Raw genomic sequence first — 15563 nt, forward strand, 5'->3', positions numbered from 1 at the left:
GAAATGTAGTATATTCCAATGTCCTACTTTCTCACTTTCCTAATCACACTGCAGCGGTTCTCCTCCAGGATGATTTTGCTCCCCAGGGGACATGTGGCAATGACTGTACACAATTTTGGCAATCACAACAGAGTGGGGGTGGTTAACTGGCATCTGGTTGGTAGAAGCCAGGAATGCTGCTAAACATCCCCTCACAGGACAGCCCCCCACGACAAAGAATTATTCAGCCCAAAATATCAATAGTGCCAAGGCTGAGAAACCCTGCCTGAAACTTACTATGGTTTATGCCTCCACCACTCTACTGAAGGTACCCTGGCAAAGGACAACAAAGAGATTCTAGTTGCTAAATCCAAAAGGCACTTACATGACCTTCTGCTGCATTTGTCACTGGTTAATAATTTTTGTATCTTGACACCCTTAACACCTTGTAAAATTCTTTCTCCTAGTTCTTTCTTCTTTCCTCTCTGAACACACATTTCTAATGTCCTTTTCTAATTTCTGTCTCTTAAATATTGGTGTTCTCCAGGGTTTTGTTGTAAGCCTTCTACTCTTTTCAAAATACACACTTCCATGAAAGCATATTAAAATTTGCCTAGTTTTAACCACTACCTATATCCTTATGACTCCCAAATCTTTTCTTCAGAAATACAGCTTTTCTTCAGGGCTTCAGACCCAAATATTTGATTTGATTAGACAAATGCATATAGTGAGTCCTAGATAACACTCCCAAAGACCTGACAGTTTAATAGGATTATTATACTATGTGGTAAGTGTAACAATATAAGGATTTACAGAGTACAAAGAAACACAGAAAAGAAAGTGAGGTGGGTAGGAAAGGCTTCGAAAATAAGTAAGTTAAATGAGAAAAGAATGAATTATGGGAAATGGTGAACATTTCAAGTTGAAGAACCACATATGCAAAGTCCTGGGGGCATGAAAGACAGGGAACTAATAGGAAGGAAACTTAATTTAGTATGATGGGAGCCCAAGTACAAGGTGTAAAGCGATAGGAAAGTAGTTAGATTTCCGAGGACTACTGTATGAAACAGATGGTCTTGAATGCCACGTAAGGTGCTCAGGCTCTATCTGCCATGTGACTGTGAATCACTAGAGGTTTTAAATCAAGACATAGATAGAGCTTCATTTTAAAAAGATCAATCTGTAGTAGTGAAGATGACATGGAGAAGACAAAAGTGGATTCAGAGAAAAAAGTTTATAAGAATAATCTAGGCAAAAAATGACGAGGTTCTGAAGCAGGAATGAGGGAATGGGGAAACAGATGCTTACATTCAAGAAATTTGTATGTAAAATCAACAAATTTAACACTGACTGGACATGAGAGGAAGGAGGAGAGATAACCAGTAACGACTTCTGTGTTTTGCGCTAGACAAATGTAGACAAATCATGTTGTAGACAAATGAACACCAGATGGTAGGGGCAGAAAGGGTCAAGAAGGTATAATATTCGCCTTAGGAAAGAGATAACACATGAAAGGCAGAGAATATTTCTGTCAAGGAGAATATACATACTCTATAGTAAATTCTCCCTATTCTGCAATCTGTCAAGCTCTTTCATCTTTCTTATCTTTATCATTTGCCTACTTTCTTCTCTCTCCTTGGAAGCACTTCTTCCTTTTCTGCCTAGTGAACCCTTAAGGTCCAAGCCTGTGTATTACTGTCTCTCCAAAATATACAGGCCTAGGCATTTACTCCATCACACTCCCATAGTGTCCTGTGATGCCTTCAGCACATCACTCTGTACTCTAGTTACTATTTGGACATATACCCTCCGTAGCTAGGAACCCACCACTCAAGTGCAGGGGCCAGGCCTTCAATCTTGTATTCCCGTCTTCTACCAGCTGGTGGGTCCTGAATAAGTATCTGCTGAATTGACTTAAAAGTGAATAAACTCCAATGATCAGCCCTTGACCTTCTGCCTCTCTAGTTATAAACTTTCCCAAAATTCTTATCCTCTATTGACACTCTCACCATGACAGGCGATTCTCATTTTTCTACCTTTATTTTCATCTTCTCTCCAGTCCTGTATTTCCAACTGTCCATGGAATATTTCCACCTTATTGGTCCAATACTACCTCAAATTAACCATTTGTAAAAAATATATCATCCCCCTATTAGCTGCCCTTCCTGACCCAAATTTTTCTGATAATGACTCATTCTCTTGTCCAAACATTAAGTCAGTATTATTGGTCTTTCTTTGTAGTATTTATTATGTTTGGTTCTCCCTTTGCATTACCGCCACCCTAGTTCAAACTCTCATAGATTCTAAGCTCAAATGTGCCACAGCTTCTTAAAAAATCTCTCTGCCCCAGTCCCTTCCCTAAGTAATTGCTTTACCCTTCTGCTCAGAAACCATCACTGGCTTCCTATTGCCTACAGAATAGACACCAAACTCCTTAACCAGGTCTTAACATCACATTTTTCCTGGGCCAATGCTTGTAGCTTTATCATTTAATGCCCCCCCCCACACACATATGAATCCTCTGCTATAGCACAAACTGTCTAATCATTGAACACTTGCACTTGCTCATTTTCATATACTATGCTACCCTTGTGACTGAAATGGTCTTATCCTTCCTTGATGCTTCATTTGATTCTGCATTAGACCTTTAAGTCCCTCAAGATTTCCATTCTTCTCTATGAAAACTTCCTTAACTTCTTCATCCAGAATATTCTCCCCTCCCCCGCCCCGGGTTATTATACTAACAGGGTATGGTTATCTTTTGATGTGTATATATGTCTTTCCCCTACAATTGGGACATAAGATACCAGATATCTTCTATGTACAAGGCACCCTGGGGATAAACAAACATGTTATCATCCCCAGGGTGCCTTGTACATAGAAGATACACAATGTATATTTTTTTGGTTGACTTGACTTTGTGAATGCAAATCCAGTCCTATCTTAAGTGATTATCCAGGAATTCTACAGAACTTACCCAAACAAAAACAAAAGGTCAAAATCATCTGTATCAATTATATTTCCAAATTTTGCAAGCCAAACATCAAAAGGCCATAACACTTCATACTCAAAAATATGGATCCCAAGTCAAACCATGACAATCTATACTAGAGCACAAGCTGGGTTTTTTATTACAGATGGATTACCACCTTGTCTTACCTGTGTAACAGACTAACATATGTAAGGAAAGTCTCCCCATTCTCATATAAGATATACAGTGGGTATGCCACCACTTCATCTTTGCCTTTTTGTCCAAATATATTCTTCGGAACTGCTGCCAATGGCCCAAAGTCAAATGCAACGGCTGTTTCTCCTAGAGATGCGGTATATGCCCTTCTGGAAAGAGATTCAAAAACCAACTTGTTGAGAAAAAAACAAATGTCCAGTAACAGAAAGTGGGTATGGAATTTGTATCCAAGGGAGTTAAAAGACAAAAAAAAATTATGATTAAAAGAATTATGTGGAAAAAACAGGCCATAAAATTACACAGTGCTCCTTCAATTTTAAATAATTTAAAGATACAAACACACAAATAAATATATACATATGCATAAACACACAAAAAAAGAAACTGGACAAAAACACATGAAATCACCAATAGTTATCTCTGAGCAATGGGATTCACTTATTTCCCAAATATTTACTGTGCGCCTTCTCTGTGCCAGACATTAGTCTAAGTGCTGGGAATGTATCAGTGAATTAAACAAATGCCCTGGTCTCTAGACAGAGGGACAATAAACAAAAACACAAATAAATACATAATACCAGAAAATGGTGTTACAAAGGAAAACAAAATAGGTTAAGAAAGTAGTGATGGTGCTAATTTAGACTGGGTGATCAGGGAAGGATTCTGGTATCGTGCTACCTGAACAAAGATCTGAAGGAAATAAGGGAGCAAGTCTTGTAGTTATCTGGGGAAGGAGCAGTTGAAGCAGAGGGAGGAACAAATGCAAAGGCTCCAAGGTAGGAAGATGCTTGATGTGTCTGAGGAATGGCAAGGAAGCCAAGGTGTCTACAACTCAGAGTGCCAGGGTACAATGGAAGGAATGAAGCTGGAGAGGGAGTCCAAGTCCAGTAGGCCTTTGTAGGTCATGGTAAAAACTCTGGGAAATGAATAGGGTGTGGAGAGCAGGGAAGTGGAATGGTCTGATTTATACTTAAATATTAAATATTTTGACTGAAACTTAATAAATAGAGTAATATATCTAATAATGATAGTAGATAACAATTAATGGTATTTACTTTGTGCCAAGCCCCATGGTAAGCATTTTATATGCATTATCTCATTTATTCTGTACAATAATCTTAAGAAATAAACACTGTTATTACCCCCATTTTATAGTCATGGAAATGAGGCTTAGTGCAATTGAATAACTTTCCCAGATGCCACAGGTGTCAAATGGCAGAGGTGAGATTAGAACCCAGGGGTGCTGACACCAGAGCCAAAGCTCTCATAACTGCATTTGTTCCCGTCTCCATCCAGACAATACGTCTGTCAAAAGGAGGTTGGTTTGCTATGGAAACACTTTGCAGGGAAGAAAATGCCCTAACTCAAGAACAGGATTTGGCAACTCCCAGAGGTAGGTATTTCCCCACTGTGGAAAGGGATGCATTAGCATTTAAGAAGCTGATGCTGTAAGACATTCAAATCATCTGAATGAAGATTTCAGTTTTGGGACCGTCAAAGGGAATCCTTGTGATCCTAGGTCAGTAACAACCCATGGCTCCCAACAGAAGCAGATAAAAATCCTCTTTGCAGCAACATACCTCCAATTCAGGCTCTCAATATATCCAAATATTAAGATTAAATAAATAAATAAAGGTTCACAATTAGAGATCAACAATCACAGGGAGGAAGCAAGCCACCATTATTCAGTCAGGAGAAACAACAAATACAGATTTAGGACATCCCACCACCAGCATCCCGCCAAGGACTTCAGATATGGAAACTGTCAAATACAGAATAGCTACATATCAAATATTCAAAGGATTAAAGGTTAGAATAACAAAAATAAACAAGAATCTTAAATATGACCACCATGGAAACATGAGAGGCTAAATGGAAATTCCAGAAATATTGCTACTAAAAGCTTCATTCTACATGCACACACTGTGAATGTGAGGTAATAACCAGAAAGACTCATCAGGAGACCAGAGGAACAGGGTTTTTAAGTTCAAAGGATGATTCTGTTAGTAGCTAAAGTAGTCAGGAACTTGTCCCTGCAGGGAGTAAGAAAACATAAATGAAGCCAAGGTCACAGGAGAATCAGAAGGGCTATGTTCCACTTCAGGTTTGGGGATACTAGATGCTGGTCTGGGAGTTCAGGAATTCCTTAGCCCACTGAGTGAGCAGCTGGCAGGCCTCCAGCCCAACACTCACATCTGTTACATTTTTTGGAATTCTGCGGTTTTATAATTTATTCTCTTATCCACGTCACAACAGGGAATCAGTTTCAGCTACTCACATTTTAGAACTTTCTTGAAGACAGATCAAGCTAGTAGTTATAGTGACATTCAGATGTGTAACTTCTTGTTACTCTTGGCACACTGCCTACTTTGGTTTATTTCTCACATTACTAAAAGCATGCAAAAGCCACCTCTGGAAAACCTTGCTATCTGTTATAATTGCATTTATAATCTCAATAACTTAGCTTTAAAAAATTTCATGACACAAATAAAAACTTACCCTTTACTGAGTATTATACTTTCCTCTTCTGTTTCTGAAAGTACAATCACCTTAGCAGGGGTCTGGGGCTCACGAAGAGAATAAATTCTAGCATTCAAGAGAAAAGAAAAACAGCACTTAAAATCCTCTTTCATTCCCAAAATGGCCCCCTTTTCTCTGTCTAGTTAGTTCCTACTGGAGACTTTTCCTACCAATTATCACAATCATTTCTTTGCCAAAGACCTTATTGTCACTGACAAAAGAGACTACTTTATTTGTTCTTCAACAACACATAAGGGAGGCTTCTTTGGGACCTGAAGAAATAGTCTCTATCATTACCAAAAGCTGTTATCAGTCTGATCCATAGCATTGCACTCCACCTATTCCATCCTAACTCTTACCATATTCAAGGCCATACTCACGCTATCTAGTCATCTTACTAGTGCCCCTAAGCTTACCAGCTTCCCTTCAATTATGCCTATCTATCTCTGCCTATAAGACATCAAATCCAATCAGAGAAGGAACCATGTCTTACTCTCCTTTATATATCAACTGGCTGGCAGTGACATTTAGCCTTAAGTCTATACATATTTTTATTATATAAAGACCTGACATCATGACATCCCCAGTTTCTCAAAGGGAAAGTGTACAACTGAAAAAAAATTTTTTTATCCAAATCATTTGAATTTAAAATAACACAATTTCCACAACATATATGGCTACTGATAGGAGGAGAGAATTTTCAAAAGGCCAGTAATATTAATATTAGAAAGCCAATGTCCCTTATAAAGTCTTTACCAAATTAATCACTTACGTCTGACCCCACTAAAAAGTTTTAAAATTTGGTTTGTTCCATTATCAGTAAAATGCCACATAAGTATTTAATGAATGTTTTTTAAATGATACTTGATCAGACTGAACATATATATTCATTGCAGTCTTCCTAGAAATCGACCAGCATTACAAACTTTAGAATAAACAAAAGTATACATCATGAGCCCTACTCTCAAAAAATAAGACCTAAATGGTAATACTGTGTCAGGGAATAGGGAAAGAAAAAGTAAGCATACAGGGCCTTGAGTGTGAATTTCCTATTGCCTTCAAACTGTCAACAGGGTCCAAAGCTGAAGAAAAGAGAAGTTTTAATACCACATTAATTTTTAAAAAGCCTTTGGTAAACGAGGCCAGATACTTCCCTTAAGTTTATGCTGAAGTAGAACTAGAGGTATGTTATCTCCCCACAATCTTTTTTTCCAGCATATATAACAGGAAGACTAAGAAGAGAGCAGGTATCAAGAACTGTAGGAGTAGAGAACAATGTTTGTAATGGGAAGGTATTCCCTCCCCTCTCTCTTTACCTGCAACTCCAAAGAAAAGTGGGTATCCAAGGAAGGCTCCCATAGATTCACTCAGCCAGTTTTAGGAGTTCCTGAAATAAGGGGAAATTGGTGTCTCACTTTCTAGCTGAATGCTAGACGTGTTGCAGAAACCTACAGCTATCAAGGTGTAGGAATTCTTGGGCAAACCTATAGGTCACATTCTAGGTTTGGAGGCATGTGGATACTACATGGTATCTACTTCTGAATATGGAAATTTCTGAAGGAAGCAGGCTTGTACAAGAAAGGACTGGTATAGTATGCCTAATTCTCTGTGGCCCTTGGAAGACATAGAAGAAGACCTTGGCAGTTACCCTGGCTCCACAGGAAAGACCACGAAGGTTAGGTTAGAAGGTAGGAGATATCAAGTTAAGGGATACTCTACCTTATGAGAGGGTTCAGGGCACAGATAGCTGACAGGAGCCAAAGGGAGACAAAACTCCTCAGTGATGAAGGGAGCTAGAGGCTAAACGTTATCCCCCCAATACATATACACACACTATGAAGAGACTGCCCACATCAACAGAGGGCAAGAGCAACACATCAACCTAGAGTAAATGAAAATCAGGGGTACCTCAGCCTCACTGACAGACAACCAGATAGATAAGTTCTCAGCCTCACCTATCCAACCCTCTCCACTCCCACGCTGAAGGAGTTAGAACCAGCGGAAGGAGGAAACAGACCCCTTCTCAATCCTCACCTCTTACCCCAAGGTGCTGGGAAAGAAGGAAGAGAGAAAGAGCAGACCGTGCCTTCTCCACTCATGTCAGCTCACTCACAACAGAGGTCTGACCTGTGACAGGCCATGATACAGTTTTAAGTGGATTTGAGATCAGAGTTGTAAACTGGACCACACTAAGTTTCAACAACTAAAAGTAACCAGAAAGGTATGGGATGTGTTCAAGATACTGTTAAGGAGTTGACTTTACACCATGGATGCTTGTATGGTATGTGAATATACCTCAGTAAAACTGAATTAAAAAAAAAAGATACTGCTAAGGGATCAACCATTCATCAAAGAAGGAAGATGTGGTAGAACAGTTAAAAGCAGTGATTAGAAAAAATAATATGGAGGTGTGTGAGTTGAGTACACCCAATAATCTCTATATAATGTAGATCCAGAAAGCGAGTTGATAATGTTACAGAAATCCCTGCATAATTAGGGCATTTAATCACACAGTGCCAAGTTTAGAAGGGGTTTTAGAAATCATCATATCAATACTGCTTATTTTACAGATTGGAAACTGAGGATCTCCGAAAAAGGAGATCAAGATAGTCAATCCTGGACTACCCAGACAGCAGCGTGAGGCACTCTCCCACAGAATCTTTGAACAACTAGGAAAAACTGGCAGAACACATTCCTCCGAGTTCCAGAAAACAGTCAGAAGGTTGTAATAATTAGGAGAATGACCAGTCAAGAAAACACAACTTAAAAATGGCAGGAAAACCAATAAACACATGAAAAGATACTCAATGTCCTTAGCCAACAGGGAAATGTAAATCAAAACCACAATAAGCTATTAAACAAATAGGAAACTACAAGTGTTGGAGAGGATGTGGAGAAATTAGAATACTTATCCACTGCTGACGTGAATGTAAAATGGTACAGCTGCTGTGAAGGATGGTATGGCAGTTCCAAAGGAAGCTACGAGTTGCCTTACCATCTGGCAATCATGCAACTCAGAATATACTCAGAAGATCTAAAAGCAGGGACACAAATAGACACCTGCATGCCTATGTACACTGCGGCATTATTCACAATTGCCAAAAAACAGAAACAACCCAAGTGTCCATCAACAGATGAATGTGTAAACAAAATGTGGTATATACATATGATGGAATATTATTCAGCAGTAAGAAGGAATGACGTCCTGAAGGACGTGACAACATGGATGAACCTTGAGGACATTATGTTAAGTGAAATAAGTCAGAAACAAAAGGACAAATATTGTGTGATCTCACTGATATGAACTAATTATATGTAAACTCACAGGCATAAAATATAGGCTATCAGGATATAGAATGAGGCTAAAGAATGGGGAATGGTTGCTAAACATGTGCAGAATGTTTAGCTTGAACTTAAACATTTGGAAATGGACAGTGGTGACGGTAGTATGTTATTGTGAGAATAAGTTAACAGTGCTGAATGGTGTGTGAATGTGGTGGAAGGGGGAGGTTTAGAGTCATGTATGTGACCAGAAGGGAAGTTGGAGGTTAAAACATAGGAATGCGTAACACAGTGAATCTTGTGGTAGACAGTGTCTGTGACTAACTGTACAAATATATAAAAGTTCTTTCATGAACTAGAGCAAATATATGACATTATTACAAGGAGTTAATAATAGAGGGATATATGGGGGAAAATGTACCTATTTCAAAATGTGGACTATAGTTAATGGTAGTATTTTAATACTCTTTCATCAACAGTTAACAAATGTACCACACCAATACTACAGATCAATAATGGGGGGTGGGGGGTGGATAAGGGGTATGGGAGGATTTGAGTTTTCTTTTTTATTTTTATTTCTTTTCTGGAGTAAGGAAAATGTTCTAAATTTGACCATGGGGATTTATGCACAACTATGTGATGATACTGTGAGCCACTGACTGTATACTTTGGATCATCTGTATGTTATGTGACTGTATCTCAATAAAATTGCATTTAAAAAAAACAAAAAAAACAAAACAAAAAAACCCCACAATGAGATGCTATTTCACAAACATTAGTACAGCTACCATTAAAACAATGGAAAATAACAAGGGCTGACAAAGATGGGGAGAAACAGGAACACTTGTACATTGTTAGTAGGAGTATCAAATGGTACAGCTGCTGTAGAAAACAGTTTGATGGTTCCTCAGAAAGTTAAGCATAGAATAAGAATATGACCTGACGATCCCACTTCCAGGTTTCTAGGTATATACCCCAAAACACTGAAAGCAGGGACTACAACAGATATTTGCACATTATTTGCAGCAATATTCACAAAATCCAAAAGGTGAAAGCCACCCCGGTGTCCATCGACACAAAGAAGAGAAAAAATGTTGGGGACTGAATCATGTCCCCCACAAAAGAAATGTTCAGGTCTTAACCTCTAGTCCTGTGGATGTGAACCCAATGTAAATAGGCTCTCCTGAAGATGTTACTTCCATTAAGGTGTGGTCTAACTGAATCAGGTTGAACTTTAATTTGGATTACTGGTGTCCTTTATAAAAGCAGAATGAAATTCAGTCAGAGACAGAGAAGCCATGGAGGGCAGTCAGAAACTGGAAGTCAACAGAACCCAAAGAGAAAGAAGACACTGCCACATACATTGCCAGATGACAGAAAAGCCAGGGACCAAGGATTGCTGGCAGCCAGCCCCAGAAAGCCAGTCTGTGGGGAGAAAGCATGGCCTTGCTGATGCCTTGATTTTGGATTTCTCCTAGTGTCAAAATAGTTGAGTCAATAAATTCCCATTGTTTAAGCCAAACCATTGTATGGTATTTGTTTTAGGAACAAGAAAACTAAAATATTGGTATATACATACAATGGAATATTATTTGGCCATAAAAAGAAATAAGGTTCTGATGCATGCTTCAACATAGATGAACCCTGAAGACATTCTGTTGTGTGCAATAAGCCAGACAAAAGGACCAATATTGTATGGTGTCACTTATGTGAAATAAGTAGAATATGCAAGTGCATAAAGCCAGAAACTAGAATACAGGTTTAGGGATTAGGTGGGGGTGTGGAATGGGGAGATAATGTTTAATTAGCACTGAGTTTCTCGGGTTACAGAAAAGTTTTGGCAATAGATGATGATGATGATGGTGGAGGGACAACTCTGTGAATGTAAGTAAAACTACTAATTGCATATTTGAAAGTGGATAAAATGGGAAATTTTACATTGTATATACATTATCAGAAAAAAAAAAACACAGAAGTGTACAACACAAAGAATGAACCCTAATGTAAACTATGAGCTATACTAACAGCATAATTATAATATTGTTTCATCAATTTAACAAAGGTACCATACTGATGAAAAACGTTAAAATAGGGAAAACTGTGTGTGAGAAGAAGGTATATGGGAACTCTGCATGATCTTTCTGTAAACCTACAAATTCTCTTAAAAACACACATACATATATATGTGTGTACATATATGTATATATATAAACATGTGTGTATATATATCCACATATATATACATAAACAGTAAGAAAAGCTTGTGACATCCTTGCTAGACCTTCTTCCACTTCCTCTCCAGCTTGGAGTGGAGCCAACTTGCTTTCTCAGCATGGGACCGTGATATGGTTCTGTAGGATACAGAGTAACCCCCATGTGCATACTTGGGTACAAGAATGTCTGTGATAATCTATCTGGTAGCAGCTTGAAGGACTGAACCAGGACATTCCTCCCTAGCTTGCTACCCCAGAACCTACCTTAACATAGAAGCACCGTGCAGCTAAATACGTGTAAGAAACAATTAAAAAAACAAAACAAAAACAAAAAATGGACATGGGGCAAAGGATTACCGGCTTTAAGGCATGCAACAGAGCACTCTGGAAGAAGAGAAAGGCTATATTTTAAGGAGAAAAGGGGGAATAGAGAGTCCCACAATGGGGAATTCCTAAGGCCAGGAGCACATGCCCAGGAAAAGATGCATACTCAGAAACAAATGGAGAGGATCCTGCACATTCACCTTGGGCTAATCTTCTTGGCAGGGGGACTAAGCTCTGAAATAGAACACCAGCCAACACAGAGAAAACTGGCAAAGACTGTGAAAGGTGTCCTCTTCTTCGGTTTGTTTGTTTTTGTTACTCCTGGAACTCAAGAAAATCTCTGTCATATTACTAGCTGGATACAAACTTAAGAAACAGATAGCTGAGGGATTAATTCTAGAGCTAACACAATAAAATATTAAAATATATAGTGTACAACAAAAGATTACAAGACAAAGAAACAAGAAATGATAGCCCATCCAAAGGAAGATAAAGCATCAGGAACAATGAAGAAGTCCAGACTTTGAAAATACCAAAGGAAAAAAAAAAGGATCTCTAATTTGCTCAAAGAGCTAAAGGAAAACACAAGAAAGAACTAAGAATATCAAGAAAACAATAAAGGACTAAAATACTAATATCAATAGAGAGAAAGAAATTATATAGAAGAATCAAACAGATCTGAAGATCACAATAACTGAAATTAAAAATTCCCTAGAGGGATTCCACAGCAGATTGAAGCTCGTATAGGAAAGAATCAGTGAACTCAAAGATAAGACAAAATGATTCAGGCTGAGGAGCAGAAAGAAAAAAGAATGAAGAAAAGTGAACAGAACCTCAGAGACCTGTGAGACACCATCAAGCATACCAATATACCCATATGGGAGTCCCAGAGTAAAAGAAAGAAAAGAAAGAAAGAAAAGAAAGTAAAGAAAGAAAGGAAAGAAAGGAAGAAAGGAAGAAAGAGGCAGAAGGAATACTCAAAGAAATACTGGCAAAAAATTTCTCAAATTTAAAGAAAGATGTGAATATACACATTCAAGAAGTGCAGTGAGCCCCAAACAGGGTAAACCCAAAAAGATCCAAAACCCAGATACATTATTAGCAAACTGCTGAATGCCAAAGGCAAAGAGAGAAACATGAAAGCTGCAAGAGAGAAGCAATAGGTCATATAAAGGGGAGCCCCACTAGGATTAAGTGCCAATTTTTCATCAGAAACCATGGAGGCAAAGAGGCAGTGTAATGAAATATTTAAAGAGCTTAAAAAAAAAAAAAAAACAAAAACAAACAAACAAAAAAAACAACCAAAAACTGACTAAAAAACAAACAAAAAAAACAACCAAAAACTGACTACAAAGAATTTTATATCCTGGGAAACTTTCAATAAAAAGAGGGAGAAATCAAGACTTTTCCAGATAAACAAAACTGAGGGAGTTTATCACGACTAGACCTGCCCTATAAGCAATGGTAAAGGGAATATTTCAGATTGAAGGGAAGGGCACTAGGTAGTATGAAGCAGCATAAAGAAATAAAGATCTCCAGTAAAGGGAACATATGGATAAATTATAAACACCAGTACTACTGTATTGTATTTTTGGTATATAACTGCACTTTTTACAGGATCAAAAAAGCAAATGGATAAAGTTTTGGACCCACATGTATAAAGATATAATTTGTGACAAGAACAACAGAGGTGGGGGGATGGGGAGGCATGGGGCATAGTATGTATATGCTATTAAAGTTAAGTTGGTATTAAATCAAACAACATTGTTATAGATTTATGATGTTAAATTTAAGCTCCATGGTAACTACAAAGAAAATAACTGAAAATACACAGAGGGAAATCAGAATGGAATTGAAAAGTTTCACCATAAAAAAATCAAATAAATATGAAAGTTAACAGTAATGGAAGAACTGAGGGACAGAAAAGATATAAGACTTACAAATACCCAAACAGCAAAATGGCAGATCCAAGTACCGCATTATGAGTAGTTACTTAAAATGTAAATAGATTGAACTCTCCAGTCAAAAGGCAGAGACTGGCAGAATGGATAAAAAGGCATGGCACAACCATGTGCTGTTCACAAGAGACTCAACTTAAATTCAAAGACAAAAGTAGATTAAAAGTGAAAGGATGGAAAATATATACCATGCAAATAGTAAACAAATGAGAGCTGGATGGAAAATATATACCATGCAAATAGTAAACAAATGAGAGCTGGAGTATGTACTAGTATCAGATAAAATAGACTTTAAGTAAAAACTATTACAAGGAACAAAGAAGGACACCATATACTGATATAAGCATCAATTCAATAAAAAGATATAACAATTATAAATATACATGCACCTACTGGCAGAGACCCAAGATATATAAAGCAAACGTTGAGCTGAAGAGAGAATTAGATATCTGGTTTTGCATTAACAGTAGCAGATTTCAATACACCACTTTCAACAATGGACAGAACATCTAGACAGATAAATAAAGAAATAGAAGACTTGAATGATAACATAAACCAACAAGATCTAATAGACATGTATAGAACACTTTACCCAACGAAAGCAGAATACACATTCTTCTCCAGTGCACATGGATCACAGTCCACAGACCACATTAGGTAACAAAACAAGTCTCAATAATTTAAAAATATTGAAATCAGAGAACCTAAGACAGCAGTTAGGAGAGACAGGGCAAAAAAACACCTCCGTGAAAAATACTGGATAAAAGCCAGAAAGTGAACCAAAACACCAGTTCCAGCAATGCACCAGCTGGACAAGGTCTGCTAAATCCACAGGGACCGTGCATTTGGTGAAACTGAGAGTCTGCGTTCCGAAACGAGTGAGTAAGCCTGCTGAATATCTGGCAGCCACACTGTGGTGTGGGGATACTGTGGGTTGGCGTTTGGAAGTGGACTAGTTCTTTTTTAAAAAACCCAAAAGCGGCTGCAGATACAGCAGCAACAACCACACAGTGAAGTGTGGCAGGAACCGGCTGTGTGAATGCCTCAATATCTGGCATAGAAGATAGCCTTTCACGCACCTGCTGCTAACTGTCTCAGAGCAAGGAAGGCAGAGGTGAGCCAAAAGGGGAAAATAACCATGCCCCTTGCAGCCATCTTCCCGGCAGGCTGGGAACGCTTCTGCCTGGCACTGGCGCCACAGCCTAGAGCCGCGCCAAAAAACCCAGTGTGACAGGAAGTGTTTCCAGCAACACACATAACATGCTACAATACTGGGCATGGACAATAGTCTTTTGTGCACCCACAGCTAACTGTCCCGGAGCTGGGAAAGCGGAGCTGTGTGAAAAGGGGGAGATTAACACACCCCATACAGCCATCCTAACAGCAGGCTGGGAATACCCCTACATGGCCCGACAGCCCAGGACTTCCCTTGAGGGACAGCGCACACTTGTGATGTACCACAGCCTTCCCTCAGCAGAGGCCCTAGAAGGATACGGCTTGGAAGAGGGACCCACTTGGAAATCCCAGGGACCATATGCCAATACCAAGGACTTGTGAGTCAGCGGCAAAGATAATCTGTAGTGAGACTGAAATAAAGGTTTAGACTCTTGGAACAGCCTTGAATCTCCAGGAACACCTGGGAGGATTGATTATTAAAGCTGCCCTCCCTCCCTAACTGCTCAGACACACACCCCACATTCAGGGTGGACAGCACCAACTACACATGCAAAACTGGTGCACCAATTGGAACCCACAAAAATCAGACCCCCACACACCACAAAGACAAAGTTGGGGAGAACTGACTTGAGGGGAATAGGTGACTCGCAGACACCATCTGCTGGTTAGTTAGAGAAAGTGTATGCCACCAAGCTGTAGACCTGACAAATCAGAGATTAGTTTTTGAATAATCCTACATATCCTAAAAGAACACTATCAAGTAAAACAAATGCCAAGAGGCCAAAAACAACAGAAAATTTTAAAGCATATGGAAAAACCAGATGATATGGATAACCCAAACCCAAACACCCAAATCAAAAGATCAGAGGACACACAGTACTTGGAGCAATTAATCAAAGAACTAAAGACAAACAATGAGAGCAT

The 15563-nt window shown here is 38.7% G+C and overlaps 1 protein-coding gene across 2 annotated transcripts in view; it reads right to left on the reverse strand.

Moving 5' to 3' along the window:
- NUP88 (nucleoporin 88) overlaps positions 1 to 15563 on the reverse strand; it is a 76349-nt gene that overhangs the window by 47786 nt on the left and 13000 nt on the right. For both annotated transcript variants that reach the window (XR_005212592.1, XM_037808318.1), the window contains exons 4-5: positions 5666 to 5752; positions 3139 to 3315 (exon numbers count right to left, since the gene is read on the reverse strand). Coding sequence is in view for 1 of the 2 variants with exons in the window: in XM_037808318.1 (XP_037664246.1) it covers positions 3139 to 3315; positions 5666 to 5752 (264 nt within the window). In the remaining variant the exon portion in view is untranslated. The remainder of the gene's footprint in view (positions 1 to 3138; positions 3316 to 5665; positions 5753 to 15563) is intronic.

The sequence above is a fragment of the Choloepus didactylus genome, chromosome 18 (assembly GCF_015220235.1).
Source record: "Choloepus didactylus isolate mChoDid1 chromosome 18, mChoDid1.pri, whole genome shotgun sequence".
Lineage (NCBI taxonomy): Eukaryota > Metazoa > Chordata > Mammalia > Pilosa > Megalonychidae > Choloepus > Choloepus didactylus.